Source organism: Pituophis catenifer, unplaced genomic scaffold (genome assembly GCF_029215685.1).
Source record: "Pituophis catenifer annectens isolate HBS135680 unplaced genomic scaffold, rPitCat1.0.hap2 SCAF_8, whole genome shotgun sequence".
Classification (NCBI taxonomy): Eukaryota; Metazoa; Chordata; class Lepidosauria; order Squamata; family Colubridae; genus Pituophis; species Pituophis catenifer.
Genome location: NW_027256888.1, coordinates 27,078,029 through 27,098,447, shown reverse-complemented (window position 1 = coordinate 27,098,447; position 20,419 = coordinate 27,078,029). Strand labels below are relative to the sequence as shown.

General features: G+C 38.5%; 1 protein-coding gene across 6 annotated transcripts in view; it reads left to right on the top strand.

Moving 5' to 3' along the window:
- Positions 1 to 20,419, top strand: part of TAPT1 (transmembrane anterior posterior transformation 1) — a 237,882-nt gene that overhangs the window by 144,181 nt on the left and 73,282 nt on the right. For 3 of the 6 annotated variants that reach the window (XM_070948705.1, XM_070948703.1, XM_070948709.1), the window contains one exon: positions 1,882 to 1,911. The exons of the other annotated variants lie outside the window; for them this stretch is intronic. In XM_070948705.1, coding sequence (XP_070804806.1) covers positions 1,882 to 1,911 — 30 coding nt within the window. The remainder of the gene's footprint in view (positions 1 to 1,881; positions 1,912 to 20,419) is intronic. 6 annotated transcript variants of the gene reach the window in all.

The following is a 20,419-nucleotide window of genomic DNA, read 5'->3' as shown; positions in this document are numbered from 1 at the left end:
CCTCCATTGAAAAATACTGAGAAAGTTAAGGAAATAATTGTTATGTTTCATTTAAGATTATTGTTGTTCTGCAAATTTCTGGAGGAAGCTTGTAATTCTTGTGTTGTTGTTTTTTTAATTTGATTTATATGCCACCCTTCTCCGGAGACTCAGGGTGGCTTACAATGTGCTAAGCGGTTTGTTGTAAGTATCGTGTTTCCCCAAAAATAAGACAGGGTCTTATTTTCTTTTGGGTCCCAAAATAAGCACTAGGGCTTATTTTCAGAGGGTGTCTTATTTTTTTTTCATGTACGGGAGGCACACTTCTGCTTGCTTGCGGTGGGGCAGGAGGCCATGCGGTGTGTCAGTGCCACCTCTGTGAGGCAAGGGGGATGGAGCTGCCCCACGCACCCTGCACCGGCTTACCTCAGGGCCTCTGCAGCTAGGCCACCCACACTCCAACACCTGCCTCGCCTCGCGGCTACGGCACCAGCAGCCACATCCAGCACGCCCCCGCATGGCTGCCAGCCCACTTCTGCTTGCTCGCATCCGCAACTAAGCAGGAGGCTAAGCAATGCACCTGTACCATGGCCATGAGGCAAGGTGGGTGAAGGTGCCCCATGGACCTCGTCGCCTTCCTCGGATGAGTTTTTTAACCATGTTGTGGAAATGAGAATTTGCTAGGTTGACTGTAATGTAAAAAAAAAAAAACTGGTTTTGTTATCATAGTTACAGTACTAGTTTTCAGGTCACTTAAAATGATAGGCAGTAAAAATTGTGGATAAGGTTTTGGGAATACTGTACTGTTGTCTTGTAGCAAAATAATAATTACATGCTCATTTAAATAAGGCTTTTTTGCAGCCTTCTTTGCTTTCAAAAGAGCCACATTTAAAGTGGGATAGGCCATCAAAACTGACAGCTTTTGCAGCTTGAGATGAGAATCTGTAGAAATTTTGTTATAGCAGAATTGCTTTTCTTCACATAAACACTGAAAATCTAATTCAGAATTACATTGAACTCAAATGTAAAAAATAGATGTTTGGGAAAGATGAACTTTTTTCAGACTTTGGCTTCTACTCTGCACACTTTGAACAAAGTCATTTGATTTAGTTGGTATTCCTTAGCTTCATTTTGAAAAGTGTTTCTAAAACTAGAAACAAATTTTCTTTTGTTCTTTTGTATACTTTTTAATTTCATTTAGCCATTCATCTTCTCTGATGCCAGCTTTGGCATTTCACTTCAGATTTGCATGAAACTGAATGTTCCCATTACACTTTGTAAACTCTGATTACCTTTCATCTTTTAAGCCAAGATAATTTAATCCTGGCTTTTTTGTTGTGTTCATGACAGTAAGCCAGAATTTTTTGGATCATACTTAATGAGAAACATGGTTTAAATTATGATTTCTGGTGAGGAAGCTTTGCAGATTAATGGCAAAGTTAACCCACTGTCCTCTCTTTGTATGAAAATGTACAATAAAGGCTAATGGCTATGTACACAATAATAAAATATGATTGTGGTTTTAAATGAGAGGTATCATTTATGTATTTGTTAAATTTATTTGCTGCCTATCTTGCCTTGGGGCTACTCTAGGTGCTAAGGAAGAAAATGAAAGGAGTGTAAACAGAACAGAAGCAAAATAATAGAACAATAAAATAAACAATGAAAAACAATGTAATGAGAATACATCAATATGATAACAAAAAAGATGGGCTGGTAGAGAGCAGAGTGCAAGGGGAGGAGGAGGAGACATCTGCCATCAATCCAGCAACCACCTCCAGCATGGTTACCTGTTGTAATAATGATCTGGCAGTTCTTTTAAAATACGTGGTTTTTAGGGAAAATGTTTTAAGATTTAATTGTCCCACTTTGTCTCATTTTGCCATGTTTGTTTTGAGACAGCTATCACCTAAGGATGGGCCTAAGGATGAGGTTGGTATTTATATATATTTTTTTCTGTTAACATGTTGTTTGGCTGAATGGGAGCATGTTGATTGATGATTGTGCTGCAACTGAGAAAAAACGTACTAGTCTATTTATATATTTCTTATAAAAATGCATGCTATAAACATCCCAAAACTTTTCTCCGAGGTGTTTTCATTTATCATATGGCTATGATATGGATATAATAAAGCTTTAGTGAATACAATGCATGTGTTTTCATTCATGCATTACATTTTTGGATGTAATATTTTACCATTTCATGTAATGTGAGAACAGACTATGCTTCTAAAAAATCTTGCTCCTGAAAGTGATGTGAATCTCAGCTAGGAATTGTAGATGAGAGTGATTGTATGGGCGCTGCATTTGCTGGCATATTCAAGCAAAGTAAGAGCCTAAGCCCATTCAGGTTTAATTATGTTATTCTAAGGCTACAAAATTCTATTCTATTCTATTCAAAATTCTAATCCTAGGCACAGAGAAAAAATAGGTTTACCTGTCTTATTTCAGACTTTCAGATTCTTCCAGTGATGATTTTTCTGTATGTTTGCAATAAGGGCTTGCAAAAAGAATGGCCTATTCATAGTGCAATTGGATAAGCTGAAAGAAAAATGACAATGTACAAATATTGAAGTTTGGGACATTAATTTGAAGATAGATTTTGGTAGGGATGCAATTGGCTAACTTTTGTTGTTTCACAGACTCATAGATGGGTAAAAATACCATATGCAGAACTTCTTTTACTCTCCTTTTAGAGTCAGTTAGTAAAGCTACAGCCAAGATTGAAACCACGGATGTTAGAAGTTCTACAACTTTATTTCTTTGATTTATGTCTGTTAAGGATATTGGTGTTGTGTTACCAACCAGCAGAGTAAATGCACAAGGAAACGTTGCTGAGAGCGATGAATAAGAATTATGCAAACTGGTTTATCAAAAGCTTACTTTATAGTAGAAAAACAGTCTCATAGTCTTTAAACAAATTCCAAGTCTTTGCCAGTAAATCAGTCCAGTAGTTACAGATATCTTCTTACTCAACAAACAGTAGTTGGTTAGAATAACAAACTCACTCTGGTTCACAAACCACGATGGTAGCAGATTCCATCAAACGATGATTAGCAGATATCAACTCCTCTCAATGGTGGCTTATCATAGCAGCTTCATCATCAAACTGAATACATTACAGTACCTTGCTTAAATACTCTCACAACCAGTCATTACCTAATTACAGCATGACTCAGCATTAAAGTCACATAATACATTTACAGATTAAAGTTACAGTACACTTAACATTGCCTGGACAACTGTTAGGCTCAAACTATATCCTAACATTCTCCCCTTTGGACAGGTCAATATATACAGTTTAGATTCTTAATCCATAGCTTTCACAACACGTTTTATGTTTTATAGCACCTTGCGCTTTAGTAAAATTATCAGCAATATTGTCTTCTGACATACAATATTCCAACTTAACCATGTTGCTTTGAATACACTGATGAACATTTAGATACCTAATGTCAGTATACTTAGATCTAGTTTTAACTGCTAAATTTGTTGCCATTTTTATAGCAGCTTGGTTGTCCTCATGTATTACAATTGGATAATCCATCTTTACACCAATATCCATCATTAGTTGTTTGTAATAAATCAAATCTGTACAAACTAGTGACAAACATGAGAATTCTGCCTCCATAGTCGAAAGACTAATATGTTTTTGACGAATTGATTTCCAGCCAATCAAACAATTGTCTAACATGATAGCTATACCCGATGTGGACTTTCTGGTGATCACATCAGTAGGAAAACTGGCATCAGCATATGCGCTCAATACTAAATCATTGTTAGGTTCCAGATACAATGCATAATGCATCGTCATTTTCAGATATCTTAATATACGTTTTGCAGCCTGCCAATGCCTATCAGTTGGCTCTGCATTATACCTCGCTAATTGGTTTACTCCAAATGAAATATCAGGTCTCGACCAATTGCTTATATAAAATAGGCTACCTATAAGAGACTGGTAGATCTCCTTACTAAATTTAGGACTTTGGATTTCACCTTGTTGAAAATCCTGTGCCATAGGCGTTTTAGCTGGCTTACATAGCTCCATGCCATAACGTTTTAACATTTGGCTTATTCTGCTAGATTGAGATATTTTATAACCTCTAGTTGTTTGATTGATATCTAAACCTAAATAATGCCTAATATTTCCTAGATTTCTGATCTTAAATTTGGTTTGTAACTGTTTAACAATATCTATGGCTTCATCGTCAGATTTGGTTATTATGGCTATATCATCTGTAAACAATAACAAAAATGATACTACACCATTTTCATGCATCGTTGTGCCGACATTCCTCAGTTATGGGAACCTTCACTCCTTTGATTTGTTTTACTGAGTGCTTGTCAAATATTTATCTCCCTCTGCAGTGTGGTTCCGCCCCTTCCTTCTGCACATGCTCAGTCTTTTTCACTCAGTTGACTCAATAGGTCTAGAGTGCTTTTTGTCCTACAGATAATCTGTCTAATTCATCATTATTATTATAACTTATTAGAGGGCTGCGTTAATGGCTTCTGTCTTGACAGCTTTACAATTGTTTTTTAAAAAAAAAAAAAAAACATTGCTATTTAAATTGCGGCGTTAAGGGGCTGCTAGCTGCCTTGCCGTTCAATCAACAACGACCTGCAGAGGTTTGGAAGCTGTCTGATTAATTGCTGTCTGTACTGAAGTAAATTTTTCTTGCTAAAAGTTACGGCGCTAAGGGGCTGCTAGCCGCCTTGCCGATTTAAATTGCGGCGCTAAGGGGCTGCTAGCCGCCTTGCCGATCTGTCAACAGCGATCCACTGTGGTTTGGACGCTGTTTCTTTAATTTAGCCGAGGTGTTTTTCAGCTGCTGAATAACGTTAACACTATTGCAGCCCTCTCTTGCTTATCAGCGGCTACAAAGTTTCTAAAGTAACTTTCAGTTATTAAAAAATCTTGGGATCATCCCAGTTCAATTTCTGGACCTAATAGCTTTGATAAAAAATTATATTGCTCTCCACCAGACTTGGATGAATTGTTGCAATTGCCATTAGTAGATGAACCGGTGGCAACACTTACGTCATCTTCTGTGTTAGTCAGTGAAGTTGGAGAAGGTCTTAAAGTTGAAGACAAAAGAGCTGAAATGACATGTCGCAAAACTCATCAAGCCGCGGCATGGGCAATTAGAGCTGCAGTTTCAGCATCATTTTTTAACCGGGCCTCCCTTATTTGGCTAAGACAATTAAGAGATAGATTACCACCTGAACAATCTAGGATACAACAAGATGTATCAAAAATTATTGCAGCTGCAGAATACTCTGCAGATGCTTCATTAGATGCTGCCAAATTTGCTTCCAGGGCATTAGCATCTTCTGTAACATCAAGAAGAATTCTTTGGCTACGTCACTGGAAAGCTGACTCACGGTCAAAATGGAGGCTCACATCAGCCCCTTATAAAGGCCAGTCTCTATTCGGAGAGTCCTTGCAACAGGTTCTGGTAGAAGGCAGGGATAAAAAGAAAATTTTACCCTCCTTGTATAGAAGACCGGAACGCAGATATTCTCCCTTTCAACGACAGTTTTTTCGATATGATCAAGGGAATTCAAATACCTACACACAACGTGGTAATTTTCAACCGTACTATTCCTCATACTCGAGTAATAGAAATTCCTTTCGAGGAAGAGGCAGCCGCCAATCATCGTTCAGAAGACCTTTTCGAGGAGCGATGTCACGTCAATCTCGTAGAGGCAAATGACTCGAATTCTTCCCTTCCCATTGGGGGCAAACTTCAACTATTCTATCACCAATGGGAGGAATCAACAACGGATGCATGGATCTTACGTACTGTAACCAGTGGCCTCACTTTGGAATTCACCTCAAACCCGCCTACCAGATTCATCCAATGTCCTTGGTCAACTCAACCATTGCAACAAAATCTGATGAATCTCGAGATCAAGCACCTGAAACAAATCAAGGCGATCGAGGAAGTTCCAAAAGACCAAATTCAAACCGGTTTTTATTCGATCTTTTTTCTGGTGCCAAAAAACTCAGGGGGTTGGAGGGGAATTCTGAATTTGAGGCAGCTGAATGTGAATGTTCTATACAGAAGATTCAAGATGCATTCACTAAAGTCAATTCTACAATGTGTAAGACAACGAGATCTCATGCAATCCATAGACCTCAAAGAAGCATATTTACATGTGCCCATCCACCCAAGGTACAGACAATACCTCAGGTTTGCATATGCGGACAAACACTTTCAGTACAGGGCAATGCCCTTTGGCCTTTCTTCTGCACCAAGAACATTTATGAAATTGTTAGCGGCAGTAGCGGCCAATCTCAGGTCTATCCCAATACGTCTAGTATGTTATCTGGACGACATTTTAATTTTGTCAACATCAAAGGATCAGGCATGTCGGGACAGAGAATTAGTCATCCAATCTCTACAAAACCACGGGTTTACAATCAATGTGGACAAAAGTCACTTATCACCGACAACTCGACTATTGCACCTAGGTGCAATCATAGATTCAGAACTGGGATTAGTTTACCTGTCTCCAGACAGACAAAACAGCATCAAGAGTTTAGTTCTGCAAGTAATATCTCAGAAGAAAACTGCACTATTAACACTGTCTCAACTTCTAGGCAAGTTAATATCTGCAATTACAATAGTGCCATGGGCTCGTTACCACACGCGCCATCTTCAGTGGTTTCTGTTACCCTTTCAAAGGCAAAGACGAGCGGATTCTCTTCACAAAGTGGTGGTACCAACACGAGTAAAAATATCCCTACGTTGGTGGATAACAGAGGCAATTCAGAAGGGTTCTCTGTTTCTACAGTCAGAACAAGTAACATTAACAACGGATGCAAGCCTTTATGGATGGGGTGCACATCTCAATTCATTGATAGCGCAAGGGATTTGGTCTACGTGGGAAAAAAACCAACCAATCAACTGGTTGGAATTACGAGCAGTGCGCCTGGCGTTAATTCAATTTCAACATCAAGTGACCAACAAACATGTCCTGATTTTAACGGACAATATGACAACAAAGGCACATTTGAATCGTCAGGGAGGCACAAAATCAAAAATTCTAATGGAAGAAACGGATCGCCTCATGTCTTGGGCGGAGAAACATGTCTTATCGATAAAAGCAGAACATATATCAGGAGAAATAAATGTACAAGCAGACTGGTTAAGCAGAGGCAAAATAGACCAATCAGAGTGGATGTTAGATCCCAAGCTGTTCAAACAGATATCTCTCAGATTCGGTCAACCAATAGTGGACCTATTTGCTACAAATCAAAACGCCCAGTTAGCAAGATTTTTTTCTCGTTTCCCAACTCAAGGAGCAGAAGGCCAAGATGCTCTAAGGTCTCCTTGGCCGCAAGGACTTCTGTATGCATTTCCTCCAGTCCCAATAATTCAGAGTGTAATTCACAAATTGAGGGAGGAAAGAGCAGACATGATATTGATAGCACCTTATTGGCCTCGCAGACCATGGTTTGCAGACCTCTTAGACCTTTCAATAGAAAACCCTTGGAGAATTCCTCCAAATCAGATAGTTCTACTTCAAGGAGAAATAAGACATCCAAAGCCAGACTGGTTACAATTGACCGTCTGGCGCTTGAAAGGTCCAGATTAACAAAAGATCATATTCCTTCAGAAGTAATCGCAACTATGCAAGCAGCCAGAAGACCATCTACTACGCGTATTTACAATGCGACTTGGAAGGCATTTGTAGAATGGTGTAGTACAAATCACGTAGATCCTACATCAGCAACAGTACTTGAGGTACTATTATTTCTTCAATCTGGTTTAGACAAAGGTCTGGCTCCTTCAACATTGAAGAGACAAGTAGCAGCATTGGCTACAGTCATAGATGGACCAAGTAAGAAGTCTCTTTCACAAGATATGAGAATTAAATCCTTCCTAAGGGGAGCTATGAATTTAAGACCTCCTATTGTTCACAGATATCCTTCATGGGATATGAATTTAGTATTACAAGCATTAACAAAAAAACCATTTGAACCACTGGCATCTATAAGTATGAGATATCTAACTTTAAAATTAGCCTTTTTAATAGCAGTAACATCTGCACGCAGAATATCAGAAATAGCTGCTCTTTCAATTAGGAAAGATTTATGTATTTTTTACTCAGACAGAGTTGTACTTAGATTAGATCCATCATTTATACCAAAAATTAACTCATATTTCCATAGAGCTCAAGAAGTAATTTTACCAAACTTTTGTCCAGATCCTAAACATCCTAGGGAAAAAATGTGGCACACACTAGATGTACGTAGATCATTAAGGCGTTATATAAAAAGAACTGAATCATTTAGACAAACTGAAGCACTATTTGTATCATACTTACCTTCTACAATGGGTAAGAAAGTGTCTTCTAATACAGTGGGGCGCTGGATTAAAGCATGTATATCAGTGGCATATAGTTCACAAGGGGAAAGTTTACCTGGAAGAGTGTTACCACATTCAACACGCAGTGCTGCAACTTCTGTTGCATGGGCTACACAGGCATCTGTAGACGAAATATGTAAGGCAGCTACATGGTCATCTATTTCATCATTTGTTAAACATTACAGGTTAGATTCTTTTGCATCAGCTGATGCAGCGTTCGGGAGAAGAGTTTTACAATCAATAATCTCCCCACGAAGCCAGGACAATGACAAGGAGTAATTCCCACCCTAGGCTTTTGTTTAACTACCAACAATCAGTGTGGTTTTGTGTTTCAACTCCTAAAGGCTTCCTCATATAGATGGTGTGTCTTAATGGAGCATGCAAGTATGCTGTCTCTACATCTATATGGTTAATACTATATTTATGCTTAGCCGCCCACACTAGCATTGCTCTTAAAGTACTCGCACGTAAACTAGGAGCAAAAACCTCATCGAAATCCTTTTCGGTCTGAGAAAAACCTTGAGCTACAAGGCAAGCCTTATGGGTTACTGTCCCATCTATGCTTTTCTTAATTTTGTAAACCCATCTACAACCTATTAATTTTTCACCAGGTGGCAATTTCACAGTTTCATAAACACCTAATTTAGTTAAAGAATTAATTTCCTTATTCATTGCCTCCTTCCAAGCATTCTGCTCCTTTTCAGGATAAAGCCTGATATCTTCATAACTTGAAGGTTCAATGTTAACTTGGCAAACTACAGTTGCTTTATAACGATCAGGTGGATGCCTTTCCCTAGTAGATCTCCTAGGTAATACAGGATTTACAGCAGATTGTTCATCTGACTCCTCCCCTAAAACTACCTCATCTAAACCTACTTCCTGTTCTTCCTCCTTGATAGAGGATTTTACATCATCTAAATCCTCAGGAATATCATCAGGAATATGATGCTCTATACTAACAGTATTATTATCATGTCTATAATCTGCACGCTCTAGTTTATCCCATCCTTCGTGCTCTAGAAATTTAGCACTTGCACTACAATAAATACTAGTAGTTCCCTGTGCCCAAAATCTAAAAGATCTATGATTTGATTCATAGCCAACGAAAAACATTTTTCTGGCTCTCTGTTGATCCTTTCTCCTTAAACTAGATGGAATATTTATCCAAGCTGGGGTTCCAAATGTGTGTAAGTAACTAAGATTTGGTTTCCTCCCATGCCATAAGGTGAATGGTATTTCACCTGTAGAGGAATTAACCACGTTGTTTAACACATGGTTAGCACACATAACAGCCTCACCCCATAAATTTTCAGGCAAACCAGAATCTGCCAACATAGTTCTAGTCATGGCTTGTAATATCTGACCTCGTCTCTCAATATAAGAATTATGCTGTGGTCTGTACGGAGCAGACCGTTTATGCTGGATCCCTGCATCCTGCAAAAACTTTTCCAATCTTTGGTTGGTAAATTCTGTACCATTATAAGTCACTAAGCATTTAACCTTAAATTTCTGTTTCCTTTCCACAAAAGGTAGCCAGTTGTTAATATGCTGTAATGTTTCACTTTTTGTTTTCATAAAATAACAGAATCCGTATCTTGAATAATGGTCTACTATGTTCAGAATATAGCAGGCACCTCCTATGCTAGGTTTTTTGGGTCCAATTAGGTCTATAAACACTACCTCTAATGGATTTTTGGTTTTAAAACCATTAACACGGTTTGCTGGTGTAACCCTACTCTTCTGCTGACTACAGGCATTGCAATTTAGATATTTACTACATGCTTATAGTTTTATCCCTTCAGATAACTGAACTGTTTTCTTTAACATCCTGAAATTTAAATGCTCAAGTCTCCGGTGTAACAGATGAATACATTCATCATGTGGTTTAACATTCTTATAAACAGACTTAGATTTAGCCATCAATACTGGGTTATACCTTAAAACAAATAAATCATTTTTTAAACTTGCAGTAACAACCTTGCCATCTTTCTCAATAAAACACTTATCATTTTTAAATGTTACTGTAAACCCAAATTGCAATAATGATTTAACAGATAATAAATCGAATTTTAACCCAGGAATATATAACATAGGCAATGGTTCATTAATAAATGACCAACGAGCAATACCCTCTCCAGCTACCTTAACCTTCCAACCATTTGCTAGTTTAACATGTTGGTTACTCTTCTCCATTTTAACAAAAAATTTTCTATTTCTAGAAATAGATTGAGAAGCACCATGTCAACAACCCAACAATCCTGGTTAACATCAGTAGTTGAACTGGATATAACTAAATTACAACCCTTCTTGGGTCTAGTATTGTCCCTAACAGACATTTTCTTATTCTTACAATACTTAGCTATATGCCCTTTAGCCCCACAAGCAAAACAACATTTTACAAAATAGGCAGTTGAGTACATTTTTTCTTCTTTTGGTTGTTGCACTCTCAACTGATCCCTTTCTTGTCTTCTTTTGGATTCTTCCAATAATCTACCGGTTATGCCAGCTAATGTCAGTTCATCTCTGGACAGAACCTCTAACGAAGAAACATAGTTGTCATAACTATTGTTCAATGAAGAAAGAATTATATAAACTTGTTGTAGTTCTGAGAAAACAAGTTCCTTTTCATGCAGCTGGAACATTCTGGTCATGGATTTCAAATGAGCCATCATATCTCCACCTTTAAGATGTTGTTTAAATAATCTCCGTGTGAGATAAATATGAGCACCCACAGAGTCACGAACATATAGTCTCTTCAACTTGGTCCAACACCTAGCAGCAGACTCTTCGCCACGAATATGGACAAGCTGCTGGTCACCCAGTGTTAGTCCAATAATGCAAAGAGCTCGTTCATTGTCTCTGTTAAACTTGGCCAATTTTTTCACATCTTCCTCATCAGCAGGATTCCATGCTGTTACATCCGGTGGATTATTAACTATATCCCACAGTCCTCTACGCAGAAGTAGAGTACATTTTGTAGACCAGGATACATAGTTTGTTCCATCTAGCCGGGTTATCATGGAAAAATTTGCTGCTTGTTCTAGTGCCATCTTCACTTGGATTGTTTATCACAAAAACAGTTTGTACTATTCACATTGACTCTCAGTTTAGCTCTTAACAATCCTAGTTAGTTCTGTTTGGGTCTGGGCCCATAACCAATGTTAAGGATATTGGTGTTGTATTACCAACCAGCAGAGCGATGAATAAGAATTATGCAAACTGGTTTATCAAAAGCTTACTTTATAGTAGAAAAACAGTCTTATAGTCTTTAAACAAATTCCAAGTCTTTGCCAGTAAATCAGTCCAGTAGTTACAGATATCTTCTTACTCAACAAACAGTAGTTGGTTAGAGTAACAAACTCACTCTGGTTCACAAACCACGATGGTAGCAGATTCCATCAAACGATGATTAGCAGATATCAACTCCTCTCAATGGTAGCTTATCATAGCAGCTTCATCATCAAACTGAATATGTTACAGTACCTTGCTTAAATACTCTCACAACCAGTCATTACCTAATTACAGCATGACTCAGCATTAAAGTCACATAATACATTTACAGATTAAAGTTACAGTACACTTATATTGCCTGGACAACTGTTAGGCTCAAACCATATCCTAACAATGTCCCTTCTCATGTTCCTCATCCCAAGTAGGAAAGCTGTTCTAACTATCATCATAATGGGGCTTAAATCAAATCCTCAGCAATTTTAATTAACTTGTATTGTTAATAACATTACTTATATTGTTGAAAGGAGGTGCAATGGCTCAGCAGTTAAAGATAGAACTTGTCAGCTGGAAAGCTGTTTGAAACCCAGTGCAATGGGGTGAGCTCCCATTACTTGCCCCAGCTTCTGCCCATCTAGCAGTTTGAAAGCATGCAAATGCAAGTAGATAAAAAGGTACCAGCATTCCATGCATCTCGGCGTATAGTCATTCTGGCCACATGATCACGGGAAAGTCTTTGGATAATGCTGGTTCCCTCGGCTAAGAAACAGATGAGCATCGCCCCTAGAGATGGATATAATTGGGTAGGGGAATTTTTTACCTTAATATCATTGAAAATTCAAACTAGGTAATATTTCCATTGGAGGAACTACAATTTTATAAATATATGTAACCTTTTCCATTTCTTCTTCAAAGTTTGTTTAAAAAGTTTAAAGTTAAAAAGAAGCAGCAGATTTGTTCTTATCTTTTAGGGTGTTTGTGGAATCAATTGCCAGAGAAGAGTTGGTCTTCTGTGAACAGGATGGGTTCAAATGAAGGAGTCATTAAGTAGAATTTGAGCCTGGTCATTTGTGCCTCAAGTAAGAACTTTAGGTTGATTTTGTCACTGCGTTTTTGTATTTTTTTTTTTTAATTTGATTTATATGCCGCCCGTCTCTGGAGACTCAGGGCGGCTTACAATGTGCTCAGCAATAGCCTTCATCCTTTTGTATATTTATACAAAGTCAGTTTATTGCCCCCACAACTGGGTCCTCAATTTACCTACCTTAGAAAGGATGGAAGGCTGAGTCAATCTTGAGCCTTGGCGAGATTCGAACCTGCAGTAATTGCAGGCAGCTGGTCTTAATAACCAGCTTAATAACAGGGTGCCTTACTACCAAGGCTCTTTACCAGATGAGCTCATATTTTTGGAGTTTAAGACTTTCCGTAGCTTGCCAAACTTCTTATCAGTAAGCTAACTACGCATGTCCATATTCCTTTCTTTCTACTTCTACACTTTCTTTGTTCTCTTGCCAAGAAGTCCAGCTGCTGAGAGGTAGCCGGCAGGAACATTGCCAAAATGTAATTATTTAGATAGTTAGGTGTTTTATTTTCTTTATAACAAATAAATGAGTTTTTCCTTAGAAAAATATATCATTGGGTTTTATTTTCTTAAAGTATGCACAAAGAAAATGCCATGATCCACGTCTGTAAATCAAGGTGCGATTACCCAAAAGCAGAATGGGGTTAATTAGCGCCCTGACACCTGGTAGCAGACGGACGGTTCGAGATTTATGGCTTTTTCCTTGCTTGTTACTTTGATTAGACCTCTAGGCTAATTTAGCCAGATGATTATTTTTGCAACTGCGGAACGCTGATTAATTGTCTGCTAAGATGCCGAACAAGAAGAAAAAGGGCAAAATGAAACTCAGAGCATTCCCTATTAATGATTTCAACCTCTCCTACAAAAAGAGGCAGAAAGGAGGTTTTCAAGTTTCCGGCCACTCACTCAGCCACCCGGCTAGAGGGGGCCGTGGGAGGAGAAGAAACGGATGAAATGCTCTTACGAAGGCTTCAGGAGGAACATAGAGGCAGAGCTGCTTTTGAAGGCAAAGCACTACGACTGAGGTCAGTAACGCCTCCTTCCAATTATGCATGCTCTCAAACTGTCCTCCCAGAACCCGAATTTGAAATGCTTGGTGCAAAGCCAAAGTTTCTACAAACTGCCGAGCATTTTCACCCCCACGCAGAGACAGAAACAATTTGTTATTCTTCTCGCAGTTCCGATCTCTCCCTTCGTGAGCTAGCTGTAAAAAGCTATAGTGATCTGATAAAAATTTTTGAACATGAGCTATCCCAGGCAAAAATGGCTTTATGTTTGAGCAAGATAAGAGAGAGTCTAGTGCTTTTAAAATCTCTAAAAATGCCATTTTGCCTTCTCCTTCGGAGCCAAAGACACACCCCCTGGTGGATTTTGTGTCAGGCCAATCAGAACAGAGAGCTGTGCACATGTCACATGTGTCACATGATCATCTCTATTCTCAAATTACAAATGCCACGTATGCAGAAAGATTACCTGAGCTGCCTAAAACTGAAGTTGTAGCACCATCTGCTGGCAAAAGTAATTCACTAGAGAAAGTTGAAATGCACCGCATCTTGAGAGAACAATTACAATTATTGCAGAAGACTCTATCAGAGATGTCTTTAACTCACTCAGATATTCAGGCTGCAATGCCACAAGTGTCTCCACAGGCTCAGTTTCCAGCACCCCCTGGTGGTGCTGGTGTCCTTTTAGATGGAACACAACAAAGCTTAATGCAGCAAAGGCAAATGACTGGGTGTCCAGCAGGCCATGTTAATATTGCAGCTCAAATGCCACAGCTCCAACCACAAATGCATGCACACGTGCCTCCAGCTGTACAACCAGGGCCAATTCCTGGTCCACATCAAGCACAGCAAATACCACAGGTATTTTTACCGGCACAGCCAGCATACCAAATGCATATTCCTCACCAGGCATTTTCTGTTGCTCCACTAGCTGGTGAATCGAATTTAAAGATGACAGGACAGAATTATAAGGCCTGGGTCAGTGAGATTGGATTGTTACTTCGCAGAGAAGGTACTCACTGTATGGTTTTTAATCCTCCTGCTCAGCCATGGACTCCTGCAATAAGAGACTTAGACAACATGCACAACATTATTGATGTCCATGGATACTGAACTGCAGGTTACCTTTCCGCCTGATGCAACAGCCCAACAAATTTGGGTCCAATTGGAAAATTGCTACAGGCCTGTTTCAATTGAATCTTCATGTTTGCTCATGTACGAGTTCCATGGTTCGAGATTGAAACCTGGTGAACAAATTGGAGGACATTTGACCAAACTGAAAGGAATCAGAAGAGAATTGAGAGAAAGAGGCTATAATATTGATGATATTCAAATGATCAGCATTATTATTAACTCACTGAATTATGAATGGAAAGATGCCATTACAAAGATTAATCTAGTGCCCATTGCTCAACGCACAGTGGACAATGTATGCAGACTTTTAATTGAAGAAGAAGCTCTTATGTTAGCCACTCCACATTTGAGAGGACCACCCGCATCAAGAGCTCCAGCTAGGCGCCCCTTCCAAGGAAGGACCTACGCTCCAAGGATGCCAAGATGCTACATCTGTAATCGTGTGGGACATGCCACCTGGGATTGTCCCCAATGAGTTCCAGCTCCCGTCTCATACCAGCCCAGAGGAACAGACTCCAGAGGCAGAGGCAGAGGCAGAGGCGGAAGAGAAGGTTGTCGTGGTCCCCAACGTGATTCGCAAGCTCCACTCGCCACATTGGCTTTAACCAATGATCCACAACCTCAACCAGAGTACGACAGACGACTCCTGTGGACTTTGGACAGTGGTGCAGCGTTGCATGTTACCTACAGAAAGGAACTTTTCACAGAGATGCACGAGCCTGAACCAGAACTACGTGAACTTTATTCTTTTTCCAATCATCCTTGTCAGGTCAAAGAAAAAGGAACTGTTTATGTTAAAGAGCTCGATGCATTCATTCCTGATGTTTATTATATACCAACAGCAACTAGTAATTTGCTTAGTCAGAGTCATTTGTCTAGAGCATTAAAGTTCCAGGTTCACCACCTTGAGAAAGCAAGTTACATAGTTAAAGATGAAGATATTGTTGCTGAAACCATGTTAATTGGTGGTGTTTATTACTTAAAGCCAAGCCTAAACCGCAAACACAGGCAAGTATACCAGAAGAGGAGAGCACAGGCCCAGAGAGAGATGCTCCAGTGAGAGATCATGTTGCTACTCCAAAGGCTTCTAAAGCCAACAAAATGAAAATTAGGAAACAGGTTGCTCAGAGCAAGCCTGAGGTTCCTCATAAAAATGTTAATGTTGAGAATTCACTAACTGGTAAACCTTTGCATTCCAGGTGTATCCATAAATGGCATAGAAGATTGGGGCATTCCAGTTTCCGTGTTCTTAGGAAGATGCCGGAGTTCGCTAAAGGTTTGAATCTAAAGGGGTGTAAGGTGTTTTTGGATTGTGCTGTATGCAAAAAGGCCAAATCCAAAGCAACAGCCATTCCCAAACGCGCTACACGCCTGTCAACACGCATTTTTGATTTGGTTCACACTGACATAGTTGGTCCTTTTCCGCCAACGCTTGGTGGTAGAAAATATTTCCTAACAATTGTTGATAATTATTCTAGATATGGATATGTATATCCTATGAAAGAAAAATCTGAGACTTTTCAGATCTTTAAAGACTTTGCTGCTCTTGTCTCTACCCAACACCAAGTTCGCATCGCCAGAATCCAGAGTGATCATGGTGCTGAATTCATGTCTCAGCGTTTCCAGGATTGGATGCGTAAGAATGGAATTCTTCACCAGATGTCGGCTCCTTACACACCGGCTCATAATGGGGTTGTAGAGAGACGACAAGGGGTACTGCAAACCATGATGCGTTGTCTCCTAGAAGACGCCAACCTTAGTAACCGATACTGGGGTGAAGCTATCAAATATGCAAATTACATTGTCAACCATACTTGGAGCAGTGTAACAAATCAGACTCCTTTCTTCATGATGTATGGCTACAAGCCTGATGTCAAAAACATCCATATTTTTGGTTCATATGCTATGGTGAACATTCCCTTAGCTCAAAGAAGAAAAGGAGGTCCAGCAGCAAAGAGACTGAGATTTATGAGTATTGATGATAACTCAAAATGGAGCAAATTTATTGACTCTAAACATGTAATTGTGATTTCCCAATCTGCTAATTTTGAGGAAGATATTGACTGGTCCAGGATTCATCCAATGATCCTGGAGTTTATTTTCCTAGAGATGATACTGCTGATGCTGCGCAGATTGATGATCAAGATTCCACTAGTTCTTCTCAACCTGATGTTCCATCTTCGCAAGCCGCGGATGCTGATGCTAGCGATGAATGTGAGGACGAAGACGAAGCGGAAGAAGACTGGACTGTTGTTCCGAGACGTTCCAAGAGGTCACAAAGGGAATCCCTCGGAGGGATTCCCTCCACAACGATATTCTTGGCAACTGACAAAAACACCCTTGCCTTTGATTTGCAATGTTACACTTCCACCTAATACGTTCACACAAATCAAACATCTTCCTGATTCAGAGCAAGACAAATGGTATGAAGCAATGCAGGTTGAAATGGACAGTCTAAAGCAACTTAAAGTGTTTACACCTGCAAAACCTCCAGCAAACAAAAGGGTCATTGGCACTCGTTTTTGTATTTACCAGATGAGCTCATATTTTTGGACTTTAAGACTTTCCGTAGCTTGCCAAACTTCTTATCAGTAAGCTAACTACGCATGTCTGCATTCCTTTCTTTCTACTTCTACACTTTCTTTGTTCTCTTGCCAAGAAGTCCGGCTGCTGAGAGGTAGCCGGCAGGAACGTTGCCAAAATGTAATTATTTAGATAGTTAGATGTTTTATTTTCTTTATAACAAATAAATGAGTTTTTCCTTAGAAAAATATATCTTTGGGTTTTATTTTCTTAAAGTATGCACAAGGAAAATGCCACGATCCACGTCTCTAAATCAAGGTGCGATTACCCAAAAGCAGAATGGGATTAATTAGCACCCTGACAGATTTGTCCAGTTCTCCTTTTTTTCTTTAATATTCTTCCTTCCTTGCTTCATCAAAGTCCCAACTTTTCTTTCTATAGAGTGTCACACTCTATAGAAGTCATTGCTTGCACTGTTCTGATTTAAATGAATACAACTATCCCTGTTGTATATTCAATAATAAGGACTGCTCAAGTATTAATTGCTTTAATGATGTTTTCACCATTTAGCTTTGATTTCAAAATTTTCCAACTCACTGTATTTTCTTTGACTTGATTCTGTGATAAATCGGAAGACTCCAAAATTACCAAATATTTGTAACCGCTTTGTTCCACTTCTTACAAAATCTTCATTGTTAAGCATATTCTATCATCTTCAACAATCTTACTTGCCTTTATGGTTATGGTTGTATATATGTTAATACAATATTGTACTTCATATCTTTACTGAATCTGTAGTGATTTTTTAATAAGGAATCTAGTTCAGCCTTTGTTCTTCCAAGTAATTTTAAATCATCAATATTAAGTAAATGTGAATGTTTTACTTTGTTTTCGCAAATGTATATTCACAGTTTGTCTTGTTCAAACTTGTTTTCAGCAAGACCATTGAGAGTGCAAACAATAATGGTGATAATGAGTCATCTTGGAAAATTCCACATTTGATTTTGACTTCTAACCCATTAGCCATCAGCTTCGTTCACCAAAACTTCATTGAAGTATTCATAAACCAGCCTGCCTTCCATTGAGGACCTATGTCAGGTCCCAGATATTTCTATAGGGATGCTGGCATTTTGGTGGGAGGAAGAGGGGAGGAATGGAGTGATCTGATTATGAAGTTTTTGTTTCCTGCACTACTGTGCTAATCTCTATATGAAGTTTCTGTTTCTGTTTCTTGCATTACTGTGTTAATCTCAATATGAAGTTTCTGTTTCCCTACAATGATGTAGTGTGGGAGGGGCTTGGTTAGCATTGCTTTAAGTAGCTGGTTTTAAGTGAGAAGCTTCAGTTCTTGCCTAGATCTCTTGTTATCACAAACCTTTCAATAAAAGCTCCTTTTGAAATAACTGCAGTTTCAAGAGTCCTGCTTTCTTGGGAAGATTGGAGAGGCAAGACCTTACAACCTGTATATTGCACAACCAGAAAGACAACTGAGAAAATATCTTACATACCCCTCACTTCCTGGACATAAACTGTTTCAACACCTCCCCTCAGGACTCTTCTATAGGGCATTCCATGCCAAAATAATGGGTTGTTTGTATGTACACTGAGACCTCATGCACCAGAGACAAATCCCCATGTATGTTCAATCACACTTGGCCAATAAAGAATTCTACTCTACTCCACTCCTTAAAACCAATTTCTCAATCAAACTCATCCTTCATTCCTTTCAAACTTTTGCAATGTCCTTTTTATTCTACAGGAAATAAATCATTTCTTTTCAAATAACTAGATTTGATTTGCAATTATGCCTGTAAGAGAATTTGTTATTGCAAACAGTTATGTGTCTGTAGTATCTATGCTCATTTTCCTTCTCTTTCTTTTTCTGAGAAATGGGAATGTTCTTCCAGTTGCTAGCCAGTTTCCATTTTCTACAGCTTCCAAAATTATATTCATCAGTATCCCAACCTCAAGTGTGGATTTGTCAGTGATTTTAGCCAGAATCCATGGAGCTCATCTAGTTCAGGAGCACTCCAGTTTTTTACCTTCTCTGATTGCTTTCATACTATTTCTTTAGCCATCCTAATCTCTTCCATACTGAGTACTTTCAGCTTGGTTGACCTATTTTGCATTCCCAGTGTGACTCCTGTTGTTTTCCCACAAACCTTTCCAAAGTTTAGAGTCTCTAAAGCTTTATCTTCCAAAGTTTTTTTTTAATTTTTCAAACAAAAAACAACATAAAAGCATCATCCTTTCAAACAATTACAGACAGTGTTTCAGTCGGTTAATATTTTCGTGCTTACAAACTCTTCAAGATATCAATATATGACACGTTTCTTTTCCACTAAGAAAAAGACAAATTTTTACACATTTTATCTTAATTTCATTTCATATATCATATATCATATTTCATCTCCATGTTTTATTACCTATCCATTGATAAAATAAATCCCATATCAAATAATATTGTTTATCTTCCTGTTCTCTTATTTCAAATGTCAATTTACTCATTTCAGCACAATCCAACATTTTCTTAATAATTTCTTCATCAATAGGTATCTTCTCTCCTTTCCAATTTTTGGCAAATACAATTCTAGCTGCTGTTAAAACATTCACAATTAAATATTGCAGTTCTTTATTAAATGTCTCTGGTAAGATGCCTAATAAAAATGTCTCTGATTTAAAATCAATATGTCTCTTTGTCATTTTTTCCAAAAATGTGTGTATCTAATATCTCCTTGCTTCTACGCATGTCCACCACATATGGTAATATGATCCTGGGGTCTGATGACATTTCCAACACTTCTTCAATTTATTCTTAAACATTCTGGCTATCCTTGCCGGGGGTAGATGCCACCTGTAAAACATCTTATACAAATTCTCCTTATATGCTGTAGACATTTTCAATTTAAAATTATGCAACGACCATATTTGCCATTTCTCTAAATCAATACCATAACCAAAATTTTTCCCCCACGCTATCATTGATTCTTTAACTTGTTCTTCTTCCAATTTTACTTCTAGCAAATATCCGTATAACTTTTTAATTACATGGTCATCTGAACCCATTAAAATCTTATCTAAATTAGTCAAAA